General features: G+C 45.0%; 1 protein-coding gene across 3 annotated transcripts in view; it reads right to left on the bottom strand.

Annotated features, from left to right (window-relative positions):
- The window catches only part of RGS6 (regulator of G protein signaling 6), a 531,053-nt gene that overhangs the window by 223,698 nt on the left and 289,360 nt on the right, over window positions 1-17,995 (bottom strand). For all 3 annotated transcript variants that reach the window (XM_068254099.1, XM_068254101.1, XM_068254100.1), the window contains one exon: window positions 14,375-14,474. In XM_068254099.1, the coding sequence (XP_068110200.1) occupies window positions 14,375-14,474 (100 nt within the window). The remainder of the gene's footprint in view (window positions 1-14,374; window positions 14,475-17,995) is intronic.

Below are 17,995 nucleotides of genomic sequence, written 5' to 3'. Positions count from 1 at the left end.
ATTAGCACTCATCAGGCAATGTCTATAGGCAACTGACTGCACTCAGATCAAAGGGGGTGAATAATTATGCACACACCACTTTGCAGTTATTTATTTGTAAAAAAAATGTTTCGCTGCAGCTAAAGCTAACAAAATTTTGGGATGCATTAAAAGGGAAATAAAAACTTGGGATGCTAGCATAATATTGCCCCTGTTTAACTCTAGTAAGACCACATCGGGAATATGGAATTCAGTTCTGGGCACCACATTACAAAGAAGATATTGCAGTTTTAGAGCAGGTGCAGAGACGAGCAACAAAATTGATACATGGGATGTAAGGTCTCACTTACCAAGAAAGGTTAGATAAACTGGGTTTATTTAGTCTAGAGAAAAGACGCCTTAGAGGGGATCTAATTAACATGTATAAATACATCAGAGGGCAATATAATAGCTTGGCAGATGAGCTTTTTAAGCATTCACCACCCAGGAGCTGGAGGTGATGAGTTTTGGCCACTTGAGAACAGCAATACTGAATAAATGCAGCTTACACAGGCCACATGTACTCTGCCCAGTGGTCCATAGAGGAGTATGGCTATTGTTTTCACAGCTGTTTCTTGACAGGAAAGCCAATGGGAAAACAAGCAATCAGCTGCCTGTGTGAAAAGCCCAAGAAGGTTCTCTTTAATTGTTATTTTTTTACCATAGCTACAAAAGGAAATAAACGGAAAAATTATCTTTCAAATGGAAACCGATGAATTAGCTAGGCAGCTCTTATGAACAGAATGATCAAAACATTAAAAAAATCTTCATGCAAACTGAAGTATGACTGTGGAAAAAGTATTTTAGAGATGCCACTCCTGAAACACATTCATATGCTAAAGTGACAAAGCTGAATGTAGATAGGCCTCCTCTGATCACATAAATTTGACATGTACAGCATTTTGTGAATTTGGTATTGCCTTTATGCTTGTTGCTGTTGGAATGTTTTCAATTAAGATTTAATTGAGTCATGAATGATTTATGGCAATCTTGAGAAATTACAGCTGCATAGTTAAAATATATTTTATCGAAGGTGGTTATCAAGCTGCAAGAAGCTATTGTTTCCTAAGAAAAGCACAAATAATGTCAGAAGCAGCCCAACATATTGAATGAGTCTTTGTAATTACAATTTGCAATGTCTTTCCCTTTATGCCAGGTTCACATGGATGGCCAGTATGGAATTTGAACATAAGGTGGTGACAGTGGTACAGTGAAGACAGTGGTACACACATGCGAGAATTGTCATCCATTGGGGATCAGGAAACAATTCATCTGGCGACAACTGCTGTACAGATACATGGCTTGTGTTAAGGCTAGTGTTCTGTTGTTGGTGTGTTCTGTTGCTAGGGAGGGGGGTGGAGAGACAATGATCGCTGCATGACGGAGTGTCTTTTATCAGTCAGGGGGTTGAAAATAGCATTGTGATCGGTTATGCCTGAGCAAGATTGATTGGCTGCCACTGTGCGCACATAACATTTGTTGGCTAAAATGGTCATTATGGGCCCTTGGGCAACAATTTTGAGGCAAGTGTTGTACAGCTGCTTTGCTATCCTAGAGTCTTAGCAACCTTTGCTATCCCAGAGTCTTAGCAACAAATGATGTTGCTATGTAGGGGGAAGGAGGGATAACGGACTGGTCATGTGTGTCTAGCAGAACATTAGTCTCAACCTGCATTTAGCTGAGACGATTTCACAGTCTGTTCAGGCCGCAGTACACATGCTAGAACCATCTACTGTGTGTACAAGGCTGTACTCTCGTGTCCCTTTCATATCTAGGGTTTGCTTAGCTGAAAAGACAGTTAACATTCCAGGTATAAAGGAGGAAAGCAAAGTTCCCACCTCACTCCAGTGGAGAATTCGGCATGCACACTAGGACTAGAGGGAGGAGGGACGACGCACAGTCCATAACAAGCATCTGCCAGAGCACCCATGCAAAGACCGATAATGCGGTGAGCCATAATTCACCTCCTTTGGTGACAAATCCACACAGCAAATTTGGATTGTTACCACTTTAAAACGATAGCTATTGGGTTTCCATAAAATATAAATGGGTTGATTCATTAACTTGCGCTGCTATAGCAGAGAGTGAAAAGACAGCATCGCGAGTTAATTACAGCAAGCGCACGCTATGTGCAGTGCTAGGTTACGGGCGCTCCTTTTGAAAGTATGTGTGCTCTTTACAAGGTACTCGCTGGCAGGGGTGTAGCAATAGTGGTTGCAGAGGTAGCCACCTCATCGGGGCCCTTGGGCCAGAGGGGCCCCGCAGGGTCCTCCCTCAACTGCATATTAAGCTCTCTATTGGTCCTGTGCTCATAATAATCACTTCTATAGATACTTTGAATAGTGGTAATTATGAACAAACTGTTCCCCATCCCCTTCTTGCCCCTCTGACACTGTAGTTTCCATTGGCAGGTTTTGGTGCGTCGTATCAATTGCTATGTATAGAGTGCTTGGGGGGCCCCATTGTAAAACTTGCATCGGGGCCCACAGCTCCTTAGCTACGCCACTGCTCACTGGCCTTCATCTAGCGCGAGATGTGAAGTATGGCGACCACGATACTTCACTAGTGTGGCCGCTACTACGTTTATTGACGTGGTAGCAGCCAAGCTAGTGAAGTATCGTGATGCTAGATGAAGGACAGCGAGTACCTTGTAAGGAGTTCATGTACTTTTAAAAGGCGCGCCCGTAACATAGCACCACATGCTATGTGAGTTACTTCAAGATTGCTGATTGTTAGGACTTTGTTTATTGTGGCATAGGTGGGACATGTGGGGGTGTAACACGTTGTCTAAGTGACCATTGGTCTTTACTAGGGGTAGCATGGATGGTTATCTCCTAGATGTCGGCCACATCTGGGGAGTGTACTGTGCACTTTATCTCTCCCGCCCCTCCCCAGGGGCAGTCGCAGTGCTTCCAGGCAGTGGAGTGCTTTGTGGGGGGTGTCTGTGCTGCCTCCCATTTCTTCGGGGTATAAGCAGGTACAAGGTACAAGGAGGACTACACATGGCACCCCTGTTGAGATGCAAAGGATTTTGCGTGGGCCAAGTCCTGCAGGAATAGCAGGGAGGTTGCTTTAGATCCTGCATATTCTGGTAGGTGAATGCAATATGAAAACGCTGTGCCATTTCAATTAGTCAAAAGACTAGAGGTAGCCAGTAAAATGTCAGGTGATGACTGGTCAGAGCACACATCTCTTTACTCTTGTGCAGCGTGTAGAAAAAGAACGGTGTCCAGGCTGTCCCAAAGGACGCCCGGGCTGGCACAGGAGATGGATGCTGTGGGGCCAGTGAAAGAATCAGGCGCTGGATCCAGGCAAATGTAACACAACTGCTCCAGTCTCCAGCCTCCTAAGTAGCTCCATCAGCCATGTCTTCCAAGTACTGGCCTGATGAATTTCCAGAGACATGGCTGCAAGATTCTGGCAAGAGAGTAAGGACATAAGTATCAGCGATCAGAAGCTGTAGACATTGCTGGAACATGGAGAGGTGGATATTTACTAACTTTTCACTCATGCAGCTGATCTAAGCAGGGAGAGAGAGGGGCACTACTGGGCAAGCAATTATCCAAGGGGCAACTATAAAGGGAACCATAAAATGGAGCACTAAATAAGGGTTGACTATATAAGGCAGGGCTGTCAAACCAGTCCTTCGAGGTCCTCACACATTTTTGACACAGCTCAAATTAATTGATGGGTCTAAATCAGGAAAGGTGTGGTTCATCAGGTTGAACACATTCTTCTCTTTCTCAGTCCATTCTAAACACTGGCATGGATCTGGCCCTCCAGGCCTGGAGTTCGACACCTGTGATATAAGGGGACACTCTAAGGCGGCACTATTCATAGGGCACTAGGAGGGGGCACTGTATAAGGAAGCACGGTTAGTGTGGGTTATTATATAAGGCTCATTACAAGGGGAATCTATAAATGGGGGACAGTATATAGACAATATAGACAATAAATGGTGACAGTATATAGAGAGTACTATATGGTGGGCGATTATATATGATGTCATTATAAGAGGCAACTATATAGGTTGGCACTGTGTATGGAGTTACTTCTACGAGGGAAAACCTATACAGAGTGCGCTATAAATGGAGTGGTGAATGGTTCTAGTATCTGGAGGCACTTTAATAGCACGACACTATAACAGGGGCATCGCAATTGGAGTATTTACCCCACTTTGACCATTAAAATTTTTATAAAGAGAACCCGAGGTGGGCAGAGGGGAAACAGAGGCCTGTTCTCTGCCTCATAACATGCCTCTGTGTCCCCACACCGCTGCTCTCTGCCACCGCACTACAGCCCCCTCGAAATTGGCGACAATATGTGTCGCTATCTCGGAGGTAAGCACAGGGAGAGGGATTCCCTATTCAAAATGCCACCAGGGGCGTTCCTGCAGGGTTTCCAGAGCTGCCATTAGGCAGCTCTCTCTCCCTGGCCGTGCTCTCTGACACTCCCGCCTCCCTGCTCACTGGATGAGAGATGAATCTCTCATTTCAGTGTCGTGACTTATAGGCTTTTAGGCGGTTTTTGCAGCTACCCGATCCGCTCAGCCCCCTAGATCAAGGAGCCTACTTTTTTTTTTATTTTTCAAGCGCACCTATTTTTACCCACTTAATGACAAGCTGACTTATAAAAACGTCCTGCTAGAACCTCTTAATGGCTCCAGGACGTTTTTATAAGTCAGACAGTGCTGCTGCCACTGTGCGCATGCACATGCGTGCACGTGCACGCTCCCACGTGTGCATGTGCATCCCTGTGAATGTGCACATGAAAATAGTAAAAAAAAAAAACACCAAAGAAAAAATACATCTTTATTTCCAAATACTATATTGTCACCATACTTTGTACTAGGGACATAACTAAAATGTTGTGATAACCAAAACAAATAGGCAGATAAAATGTGTGGGTTTTATGTACAGTAGCAGTGTTTATATTAAAACTATAGGGGATGAAATTAGAGAAACAGTGTATTTTTTCATCTTTTCCTCGTTTTTCCCTTTAAAATGCATAGAAAATAAAGTAATTACTGAAAACAAATATCAACCCCAAAAAGCCCAATTGGTGGTGAAAAAAACAAGATATAGATCATTACATTGTTATTAGTAGTGATTAAGCTATTGACAAATGAAAGGGATGAGCACTGAAAGTGAAAATCGCTCTTGCCCGTTAAGGTAAAAACGCCTTTGTAGTGAAGTGGTTAAACATCATTTAAAATGAAATAATACTCATAAGACAATTACTGCCTAAAACGTGTGTGTGTTTGTGTGTGTGTGTGTGCGTGCGTGCGTGTGTGTGTGTGTGTGTGTGCGTGCGTTCGTGTGTGTGTGTATGTGCGGGTGTGCGTGTGTGCGTGTGTGCGTGTGTTCGTTCGTGTGTGTGTGCACGTGTGCGTGCGTTTGTGTGCGTGTGTGTGCTGTGTATGCGTGCATGTGTGTGTGTGTGTGTGTGCGTGCGTGTGTGCGTGTGTGTGCTGTGTGTGTGCTGTGTGTGTGCTGTGTGTGTGTGTGCGTGCATGTGCGTGTGTGCGTGTGTGCATGTGTGTGTGTGCGTGCGTGTGTGTGTGTGTATGCGTGTGCGTGCGTGTGTGTGCTTGTGTGTGCGTGTGTGCGTGCGCTGTGTGTGTGTGCTGTGTGTGTGTGTGTGCGTGTGTGTGCGTGTGTGTGCATGTGTGTGCGTGTGTGTGCGTGTGTGTGTGTGTGTGGCTGAATGGCTGAAATGTCAATTGCTCTAGTTTATAAGGTGAAAACAAATGCAGATGCAGAGTAATTAAGGGAAACTTGAACGAAGTTAAACGGTTGCCGACCGCTACACATCGATTAGCGTGAATGCGGCGGCCACCTCAGGACCACTCCACACCAAATGACGTGAAGTCCTAGGGGCAGAGATTGCAGGAGATTGCGCCCGCCGATGCATGCACGTCCCCGCTTGAATGATGGAGCTCCGTCATCAGCCTCCCAACAGTGATCGCCGCTAGGAGACTGTTAGAAAGCGAAACTGTCGTCTATTTATATGGTACAGCGCTGCGACCTACAGCAGCTCTGTACAGGGGACAGCCGTGTGACACGGCTGTCCGCCTAAGACACACAGGAGTGCTGAAGCCTATGATAGCCAATCGCTGTCATTGGCTAGCGGGGTAAGGAGGGGTTAGAATAAAATAATACAAGAAATAGTAATATTTATTTAAAAAAATATACAATAAAAAATAAATAAATAAACATGCTGGCAGGGATCAGAGCCCACTAACAGAAAGTTCTGTTGGTGGGCAGAAAAGTGGGGGGGAAATCACTTGTGTGCTAGGTTGAACGGCACTGCAGCGAGGCCTTAAAGCTGCAGTGGCCTAATTAGTAAAAAATGGCCTGGTTACCTGGGGGGTTAACACCGCGGTCCTTAAGTGGTTAAATAGCTTGTAAATTCCAGTTATGCTCCCATCCCTTTGTATGTGTAAACTAACCCTTCCTTCAGGCACAGGGGCTTGCAGTGAGAAGCAGCAGAGAGCCCACAAATGTGCACCCCACCTACTGTAACCTTCACCAGCCCCCCTAAGTCATTCAGAATTCAAGCGGCTCCTTATTGGGTGGTTTAGGGGGAGGGGTAGAAATTTTTATAACAGGCAAGGGGCTCTTCACTCCTCAGCACCTTTTTGCTGGTGAAGGCTCTAAACAATTTAATACACTACAAGTACTCCTACGTCTCATTAATACTATTTTGGAGTATTGTATTAATAATTGTTTTGTAGCACATGGCAATTGGCAAAGAGGAAGTCACATTTTCTTCCTCCTACAAAAAATGCAGTTGGACATACGAGGATGAGGGGCAACACCCACACGTTTTAATGGACTATTGAAACCACCATTGGTATATATACAAGAGCAAGAGGAACTGTAACTAATCATCCCAATCATTAGCTGATACCCCTTTTCCCGTGAGAAATCTTTACCTTTTCTCAAATAGAATAGTGGGTCTGTATGGCTGATATTGTGGTGAAACCCCTCCCACAGTGTGATGTCAAGACCATGGTCCTGATGGTTTCCTGCCTGTGAGCCTTGTAGCATTGGCGTAACTAACAGCCGCTTCCAACTGCCAAGCAGCCAGCATCTCCCTCTGCGCATATGTATATCTATAAAAAAATTAACCTTTTAGCCTATGGCATTGTTGGGGGGGGGGGGGGGGCTTGGGATGGTGGTCATGGATAATGGCAGTTGTGGATCAAATGATATAAACAAATTACATGGTGAATATCAGTCATTTCTTGATCTCTCTTCTTTCTTTTCGCTTCTCCCTTTGCAATGTATTGGTTTATTTTTTTCCCCATTTCACTAAAGTTCCTCTTTAAACTTGCAGACTTGACTTCTAAATGATAGAGCCACTTTAAATCCGATTGCCAGTTTTCAACGCCATTTGAACTTGCAGTGTAAATCTGCTTATTTATCGTGCTGCACATTTTGATTTCAAAGCACATGAAACGCCTCAGAGATAAAAGCGATAAAAGCGCCTTTACTATAATCGGCAGCAGTTTGCAGGGCAGCCTTTCGAAGAAGTCCGAGCTGCGTATGGGCTATATTTGTAGCGCAGCCCTACTGTAAATGGGTCACAGCCAAACTCCTGTAGCATAGGATTAGCAGAGATGCAGTGTGGTTAAAACCATGATTGCTGCAGAGGTGGGGAGCGCGCTGTACCATAAAATTAGGAATAAATAGCAAGAGACGCCTCCCTTTGTTTGCTCCTGAGCAGAAAGCATGCCAGAGCCTCATTCTTTTTCACAAGGAACTATTATAAATAACGATGAAATGTATCATCGTCTAGTTTAGCACTCTTGATATTTTGACATTTTTCAAGAAACACCACTGCTATTATCTGTTGGAGTAAGTCCCTGTGACAGTGTGTAGCTCAAGCAGAATTAATTGGGTAACAAAGAAAGCTGCAGTTTTGTGCCTCGAAAACAGCATGTAAAATAGACGGGCTGAGATTCTTATTCTTATTAATGTTTATCGGGTGCTGCGATTTGCAAAGGTCTTTTCCTAGCTGTTTGCTACACCGATGTGTTCGGAGCAGTTCTTTAACGAGACTTCACAATGAAGACACTGGAAATTAAATAAAATAATAATAGGGATGCATTTATAATGTTTGCTTTGTATTGTTTGTAAAAATGACAGCTGGAGGCTGACTGCTTATGCCAGGGTTCCATGTGTTCTATGAAAACCCCCACTGAGTACCGTGTGCTTAAGTGTGTGACATACTTCACCTGTTAAAGTGTACCTGTCAGAAGGGGAACAAGAGCATTTTTACTGAACTGTGGCTCATTCCAGCCCCCTGTAGTCCATCCTCATTGTCTGTCTGGTCCCATCAGTTCTGCCTCGATGTTGCAGACTACTACACATGTGTGGCCCCAGCCACCTGCCTCCTCTCGAATGCACTCCCATGGCCGGGAGGATTCTGCGCCTGCGCAATTAGAAGCCTTAAAGGGAACCCGAGGTGAGAGGGATATGGAGCATGCCATATGTATTTCCTTTCATATAATGCCAGCTGCCTGGCAGTTCTCCTGACCTTGTGCCTCTAATACTTAAATCATAGACCCTGAAGAAGCATATGCTGATCAGGTACTCTGACTTCGCTGACTCAGGTTTTACTGGATTAGCCATATGCTTGTTCCAGGGTTTGACTCAGGCACTACTCATGCCAGAAGATCAACAGGGCTGCCACACAACTGGCATTGTTTACAAAGAAATAAATATGGCAGCCTCCAATTTCACTCTCACGTCTGGTGCCCTTTAACTAACTGCGCAGCTGCAGAACAGGAGTGTGATAGAGGAGGTGCACAGCCCAGAACAGCACATGTGCCATTGCCCCTGGGTCGAGGACTTTCATTTCACTGCACCATCTCATCGGATTGGATTGGGAGGACGCATTGGAAGCTGACAACTTCAGGGGGGCGGGAAGAAGACCCAGGTAAGTAAAAAATCCTCTTTTCCACCCTGTCTCAGGTATACTTTACTCAGGTATCTTGGACCTGATGCACAAAAGCGCGGTAATATTGCAGTGCAAAGACATCGCACGGCAATATTACCCTTACTACTGGCATTGTGCACCGCGAGTTACACTATTAACACAACCCGCGATACCTGAATAGTGTGACTGTTGCTATGGTAACTCACGTTACCATCAGTATTTTACAGACATCATAGAATAATAAAGAAAGCTGCAAGGAACTCAGTCATATGATCTGATTTATTAAACAAAGTCCACTTAAAAGGAACCTTAACTGAGAGGGATATAGATGTTTCCTTTTATTTATTTATTGTATTTATAAAGCGCCAACATATTACGCAGCGCTGAAACAATACCAGTTGCTTGTCAGTCCTGCTGATCTCTTTGGCTGCAGAAGTGGCTGAATTACACACCTGAAACAAGCTTGCAGCTAATCCAGTCTGACTTCAGCATGCTTGTTGAGGGGCTGTGGCTAAAAGTATTAGAGACACAGGAACAGCAGGAGAATCAGGCAACTGGTATTATTTTAAAACAGGGGTAGGGAACCTATGGCTCGGGAGCCAGATGCTGGCTCACAGACAAGTCAGTAGGGGTTGATTCACTAAGCTACACTGCTCAAGCAGCGCAGTTTAGTGTGGCAGTACAAGTAAAATTTTCAAAGTAGGCACGCTACTGCTGTAGCATGCACCACTAACTTACTTGCGCTCCCTCCAAAACGAACAGCTGCTCCAATTGTCCCATGACCCTGTCAGGTCCAGTGACTTAACAGGCAGCCTATTGTGCCAAAGTGTGTGGATCCCGTCCTACAAAGTGAATCAAAGCCAAAGTCAACTAGCTAATTGTACAAGCTATTAGTCAGTATTTCTCCTGTCTGGCTCTCAGGGAAATTGCTGATGTTGCTGAAACCCAAGAGAAGCTACAGACATTTTTGACACTTACATTGCCCGGTGGATCAACTGTACACACATCACCATGGCAACAGGGACAGTCCTCTGCTGCGCATGTGCACTGTCCCAGTTTGAAACATACCGTATGGCTCTCACGGAAATGCACTTTAAAATATATTGGGCCTGATTCACAAAGTGGTGCAAACACTTTGCACGCCTGTGAAAAGCCCTTTATCACGCCTAAACTTAGTTTAGGCGTGATCTGAAGGAATTCGCGCGAACTCCCGCGCGCAAAGTTTTGCGCGCGCAGCACACCGCGCTATGCGCGCAGCGCACCTTGCTTCACGTGAAGCGTCCATTAAAACCTATGGGACTTTGCGCGCGCGCAAAACTTTGCGCGCGGGAGCTTCGCGCGAATTATAGCACAAAGCGGTGATAACTTCGCTAGTGCAAAGGTTAACACGCCTAAAGTCTTTTAGGCATGATAACTGAGTTATCACCGCTTTGTGAATCAGGCCCATTGTATTTATGGCTCACTCAGCCAAAAAGGTTCCTGACCCCTGTTTTAAAAGGAACAATCCATATCCTTCTCAGTTTAGGTTCCTTTTAAGAGTATAAGGACATGCTTTTAAACCACTTAAAAGAGGAACAATAATGACATGTAGTACAATGTAAGGAATTGTTCACAATACCCATTTTACGTTAACTATCCTGGTTTCAGGACTCTTCCTATACCAATATTAGTATGTAGCCCCACCCTCCCAGTGATGATTAGTCTAAAGGTGGCCACACGCGATACAATAAAATGATCAGATTTTACAGCAATTAAAAAAAAAAGGTTCGTATCTCCTGAAAAAAACCTAAAGCTTTTTTTCATTCGACTGAAAAATCCGATCGGGTTTCCCGTTTTTTTCGATGTATGTCGATCCGGAATGCCAGATATTTCTCTTCAATTTCTACTAAAGATTATATGGTGTGTGTTGGATTGTCAATTTATTAATATACACACTAGCAATTTTCTCAGAGTTTCCGATCATTTTTATCATAATTGGGGAAAAATTGAACATAGGTGTAAAAGTTACAACCAGTCAGAAAAAATTATTGCAATTCTTAAATTAAACATATATTTAAAAAATTGTATGGTGTGTGGCCACCTTAACCTTCCTGGCGGTAAGCCCGAGCTGAGCTCGGGCTATGCCGCGCAGAAAGATATCTCAGCCCCTGGTGGGGCGATTTGGGCCATTTAAAGTGCTGTACGCGCAGCTAGCACTTTGCTAGCCGCGCGTACAGCTTGATCGCCGCTGCTCTGTGGCGATCGCCCGCACTCAGCGACAGAAGAGGGGCCCCCCGCCAGAGCCCTGCGCTGCCCGGACCAATGAGTTCCGGGCAGCGCTATGGGCTGGATCGGAGGCGTCAGACGTTAGGACGTCGGCTGATGTCCATGACGTCATTCCGATCGTAGCCATGGCGACAGGAGAAGCCAAACGGGGGAGCGCGTTATATACGTGTTCCCCTGTTTACTATAGATGCCGGCGACGATCGCACTAGAGGGACACATGTGCCCTCTAGTGGTGTTTCATGTAGCTACCACTCTGGTAGCTTTACATGAAACAAAACAAAAAAAATAAAAAAAAAAAGGATTTTTGCCTATTTGGCAAAAAAAATTAACCGCCAGGGAGGTTAATAAGGCTTAGGCTATGATGTCACACAGCTTTCTGCCTCAAAGCACTCTGGGAGATCAGGTTTTGAAACTTCTAGCTGGCAGTAGAGATGCCATCATTTGTTATAAATTGAAGAATGCACATCCGGGTGAGAAAAGATTTACAAGGGGAAAACATTGGCTAATTGATTTATGAATGGTTACTGTAAAAACAAAACAAACAAAAAAAACATTCGGCCTATGATCATTTGTTCATCTAGTTTGTGTACAGTGGGCGACATTTCTTAAAGAGGAACTGTAACGACAAAACGGCCCCTGGGGGGTACTCACCTCGGGTGGGGGAAGCCTCAGGATCCTAATGAGGCTTCCCACGCCGTCCTGCGTCCCTCAGGGGTCTCGCTGTAGCCCTCCGTACAGCAGTGACGCAATATTTACCTTCCTGGCTCCTGCGCAGGCGCTCTGATGGCTGTCGGCGCCGAAGTAGGCGGAAATACCCGATCGCCGTCGGGTCTGCTCTACTGCGCAGGCGCAAGTTTCCGGCGCCTGCGCAGTAGAGCGGACCCGACGGAGATCGGGTATTTCCGTCTATTTCCGTGCCGAAAGTCGCCAAACCCCCCTCGCTGGAGCCAGCAAAGGTAAATATTGAAGCTACAGTCGGCTCTGTCGCCGGCTGTTCGGAGGGCTGCAGCGAGACCCCCGTGGGACAGAGGACGGCGTGGGAAGCCTAATTAGGATCCGGAGGCTTCCCCCACCCGAGGTGAGTGCCCCCCAGGGGAGGTTTTTGTTGTTACAGAGTCTCTTTAAGGCTCCAGCATGTTTTTTGAACTATTTAAAATTATTGCATTTCTTTTGGCGCCTCCTGCTGTAGAGTATACACCCTATGTTGACTGAACAGTAAGAAATGAGCACATCGCACTAAGAGGCGTGGAAGGTGCAGGGAAGAGGTGGGGAAGAGCCAGTAAGATGGTCTGAAAGGGGCAAAAGGGGTGTTACACAGGAGTTTGGGTCCTCCTAGGGACAACCTTTCCCCTGCTAGTCTACCTACAATCTGACTGTCGGTAGATTTGGGGGGAAGGGGCCTAGCGGGGGGGGGGGATCTGAGAGTGACGCAGAAGGTAAACAAAGGCATGTCCTTCCAGTGGGAACATAGCTCTGTGTCCCATTTGTTACATACATAATTTGGGTGCACACTCACTGCCTTGCTGCACTCGACCTGATAATGTTATTACGTCTAAAACGTCTATAGCAGCAAGGCGGAATATCCATTGTAAATCAGGTGCCAGTGACAGCCGGATTTCAGAATCATTGATTTCGGCAAGTACAAAGGGGGGTTGTACCTGGAATTGGTTTTGGCTCATACAAGTTCTGGAGAAGGGGGGGGGGGAGCTGTATGGTTAGAGTAAGAGGGAAAAATGTCTGAAAGCCAAGAGTAGAGGCTGCCATACTACGGCGCCACCAGTCCCACTAGGCAATCATCTGATATTCCTAAGGAGGCATGGGGGGGAGGGGAGACAGAGGGAGGAGAAGGTCCAGCAGTGATAGCCCAGTTGTTCATGAAAAAAAAAAACGGTGGTGAGGTGGCGATGGCTGAGGATCCTGATTGCAGACATCTGGCAGTGCTAGCCAAGGTGTTCCAGTTCAAAAGGTGCCATAGTGGTGGGGGATCCCGACTTCACAGAAAGGAACACTACTGCACCTTTTGAAGTGGAACATCTCACCCTGCACCCAACTGACCAGGCAGGGAGTACATCCGTACTCATACCAGGGAGTCAAAACCAGACAGCCCTCACAGTCACAGTTCACTCAAGCATGCAGAGATCTGGGACTCCACCTGGATTTCTTGCAGCAAACTGCTAATTTATTGTGCAAATACCACAGCATAAATTACAATGTTTTGGTCAACAGACCCATTTTAAGCGATATTTGCACAATTAGCAGCTTGCTGCAAGAAATCCAGGTGCAGTCCCAAAGCTTTGCATGCCTGATGAGCCCCTTGCACCTGATTGTTTTTTTAATTTTTTAATATTTATTTATTTAAATGTAAAATAATAAGAATAGCAAAAAGAATAACAATGGCATTTGTAAAACCCTTTTCTCTCATACGACCCTTCTGCTTCTGGGCCCCATGATGGTTGCTATGGGTACAGTTACCCTCTTGGTGAACACAGGGCTGGCTTACTGGAGTTTGGCTCTGCAGTGGAGGCCCATGGATAAGAAAAGTTCATTTTTAGCTGCATTCCAACGCGTTTGGAAGAACAGTAGCGATCTATTTAGATTGGCATCAGGCTGCTCTAAGTTCAGCAAGCAGCAGTATACCTATAGAACGGCCGCCGGGAGATTTGGTGCAGGGTAAAGCTGTTAAAAGGCTTACCCTGCTCTTGCACAAGTCCCAGCAGTGTTAATTACTATTCCCTCTCCAGGCTGTAATGGATGGTGAGGGAAAGATGTAATTTCGGCTGCCAGCTGTTGCTGGCGGACGAATTACAGTGTTTTTGTAGTAATTTGTGCTTTGACTTTTGACCGTGCCCAATTCACTCACCGAGCACTGCTATAGCCTTAATTCCTATTATGGCCAAGGTGGCACCGGCTGCACCCAAATCTCCTGCGCTGTTTTTACAGCGCTCAAAGCAGCAGGGTGCAGGCGCTATTTGTAAAACGGTCTAGCTTCAGATAGTGTAGTGCACGATATCTACTCTTACCATTCAATATCTCATGACCTGATATCGTAACATTGCTGCAAGTGAAAAACAAAATACAATTGCTCCATGTCTATGTACAAAAAAATGCTTGTCTATCAATAGCAATGACAATGAAATGTCTTTACCTGTAACCACACTTGGGATTTTAGACAGGAAGCTTTTCACTGTTCGAATAGGTACCCCGCCAGCTTTGTCATCTTGCATTCTGGTGATGATATCTTCAATCTGCAATGATAAAATAAAACTGTATGCGTAAACATGGCAGAGACTAGCAGGAAGGAATGACAAAGAGAAGTATTATTTTTACTGATGCATTTACAGGATATTGTAAGCTTTAAAACCTCACTAAACACAAAGGGTTGCAGCTTCTGTCAGATGTATTACTACTTGTACCTATTACTGAAACATTCTTTTACTTCCTGTTCTCCTGTTACTTCCTGTTCTCTATGACCTTAAAGAGGAACTCCAGTGAAAATAATGTAGTAAAAAAGTGCTTCATTTTTACCATAATTATGTATAAATGATTTAGTCAGTGTTTGCTCATTGTAACATCTTTAAAATCCCTGATTTACATTTTGACATTTATTACATGGTGACATTTTTACTGTGGGCAGGTTATGTAGCTGCTCCTAGCTGTTCTGGCTGTTACAGACAGCTGTAAACAGCTATTTCCTGTCTGTGAACATTGTTACATTGTAACAAACTGCCAAAAGTACCGCGGTACTCAGAGCTTCTTGTGGGAGGGGTTTCAGCACAAAATCAATCATACAGCGCCCCCTGATGGTCTGTTTGTGAAAAGCATTATATTTCTCATGTAAAAGGGGGTATCAGCTACTGATTTGGATAAAGTTCAATTCTAGGTTGGAGTTTCTCTTTAATATCAAGACATGAGGTGAAGAAATCTCAAATGGTACATAGATAACAATAAAGACCTCAGATATTATATCCCCTTTCAACACCACAAGGTATATTTATTGCTATTTCCTCACTGGAGAAATTTCACCCAACTTACTACTTTCAATGATCCCTTCACTGACAGGAAATGAAAATCTCTGCATCCAAAACATATATACTAAAAAAACGGACAGGGGGTCTAAGGGCTTGTACACTCTTTTCATACCGTGTTGTTCTATGCCTGCTGTCTGATTGTTAGTGATGGAAAGTTATTTTCAATTGCTATTGTTACTCTCCTGCAGTTCTTCTGGTTTCATGGGCAGCCCTAGGCACATGCACAGGGCCACCATTCCCAGGGGGAAGCCACCACATGCGTTCACCAAGGGATAACCTGGTCACTATGTTGCACCATCACTGCCAGTGCCTCACGTCCCTGCAGAGCAGCAGTTCACAGTGACGCCGTGTCCATGTGCCAGCACCAGCGTGAGTTACTAGAAAAGGCACTGTCTGCAGCCTAGTCACCGGGAGGTTCTCCCCATCAGCCCCGCCCTTGGAAGTGGGAAGAAAGGACACCACATGCTGAGACAGTGGGGGCGAAGGCAAAATACAGCTGCAAATTTCAGCAAAAGTTCAACATTTGTGTCATGAACTCAGGGCGGCTATACATGCTGCCCAAGGCCACCACGAGCCTAGAGCAGCTCCTGCTGCTTTGTACTCTAAACGAACAACAATTATCATTTTAGATGACTATTACTGAAGGTCTGTACTGGGCCTAAGGCCTTGTTCACAGTGGTGCATTGCAGTGCGGTGTAGCAGCTGCTTTTTAACATCACTTAACATGCACCATCTATGCCACGTTCACAGTGCAGTGGGAGAGTTGCAGTAAAATGGGTTGCGGCACTGTAATGCACTGCATGCAATGCGCTACCGCTAAAAACTCATGTTAACAATAAAAATGAACCATACTTTCAATTGATGGTATGCTTCACTGCACCTGATGCAACGCGAGGATAACACACAGCACTGCTGTCCCGATCCATTGTATTGCGCTCCTACTGTCATGGGGAACGCAATGCAACGGCCACCGCAAATGTGGTCCTAAATCTTCCTCACTCCTTCCAACATTACAATAAAAAAAATGAGGGTTCCACTTTGCAAAAGGGGACAATGCAGTCAACAACAGAGACAAGCAACATGTTATAAGATGTGCTTTTGACAATTCCTCATTTTTAATACACCTGCTTTTTAATAAGGCCAGAATTTTATTTGCAAATGAATCTATTTATTGATGTACAAACACATGGAAAATGACAAATAATGAACAATGCCAGACATGTAGCTAAAACACTGTTCAATGTGTAGAGCAGGAAAAATGAGAGATTCAGGGCGGTACCATACATCCTGCGTAAGGAAGAGCAGGTGGTGGAGAGGAAGTTGTCTTTAGGATTGATTTCTCTCTGTGCACTGCTGGGAACAAAGGGCTCAGAGAACCAAGCTTTGTGCAGGAATATATCATTTATCGGAGCACATGCAACATCTTGGAAAATTAGGGTCAGAATGATGGAAACATCTTTTCCTTGCATGGAAACTTATCTACAACACACACATATGCATGACTCTCCGGCTATCAAACAACTAACAAACACAAAGGGCTAACTTTACCAAGGCATCTCTATAGATTTCTCGCCCGTCATAGACGATTCAGAAATCCTGATTTGAAACTGCTTTGCGTACATGAAAAAAGGGCGCCGGGAAATGTGGGCACCCAGAAATAGCCGATAGTAGAATATCAGTTAATTTACCAATATTCTACTCTTTAAGTGCTAATGACGATACAAAAATATCAATAATAGATACCGATATTTAACTACAGCTAAACTTAACCCTATTCTCACCCTATTCTGAACCCTCCCTCTACCAATGCCTAACTTTAAAGGGAACCTAAACCGACAAGGGAAAAAAGAGTGTCACTTACCTGGGGCTTCTACCAGCCCCCTGCAGCCGTCCTGTCCCGCACCACTACTCAACGATCCTCCGTTCCCTGCCACGGCTAAGTTTCATTTTTGCCCATTCGGAGTCGACGGGCCCACTGCACCTGCGCAGCCCTGGCCACGTGTAGCCTTCTTCACATTTCCCTCTGCAATAGGAGGGGAATGTGAAGAAGGATAAGCATGGCCAGGGCTGCGCAGGCGCAGTGGGCCTGCCGACTCCAAGTGGGCAAAAATGAAAATTAGCCACGGCAGGGGAATGGTGGATCGCTGAGGAAGCACAGGACGGCTGCAGGGGGTTGGTAGAAGTTTCAGGCAAGTGAAACTTTTTTTTACCTTGTCGAATTAGGTTCCCTTTAACCACCCCTCCCACCTAACTATAGCTGCCCCCCCAGCCTAACATGAACCACCCCCCCAATGCAAATTTTTGGGTGCCTCCATAGTCACCCAAAGGCCGACCAAACGTAAAATACGGCTACAAATAGCCTATGGAGATGCCCAAACATTTGCCGCTCGTGGGTGCCCACATTTCCTATTTCTGCAATCTTTGTTTAAAGTAAATTTCCATCTTCAGTAAGAACAACACAATGTTTTGTGTTTTTTTTTTTTTTTTAATAGATGTTTATTTGCTTTTTTTTATTTTCAAGAAAATCAGTACAAACCATAATAAGACACCATTTGTCTTCTGTAAGAAACTATCAAAGATTGAAGCAAAAAATGCATTTTACAGAAAGTCAACAGACAATGCAGGTCCCATACCCTCCATATCACTCCCCACTACCCATTTCACAGCCTCTGTTGCTCTCTTCTGCGTGCAAGAAGCAGCTCAAGGTGCTACTTCCAGGTAGAGAAAGATAAAGAAGC

This window comes from Hyperolius riggenbachi, chromosome 9 (genome assembly GCF_040937935.1).
Source record: "Hyperolius riggenbachi isolate aHypRig1 chromosome 9, aHypRig1.pri, whole genome shotgun sequence".
Classification (NCBI taxonomy): Eukaryota; Metazoa; Chordata; class Amphibia; order Anura; family Hyperoliidae; genus Hyperolius; species Hyperolius riggenbachi.
Note: the sequence above shows the minus strand (reverse complement) of the source record. Positions and strands in the feature narration are given on the sequence as shown.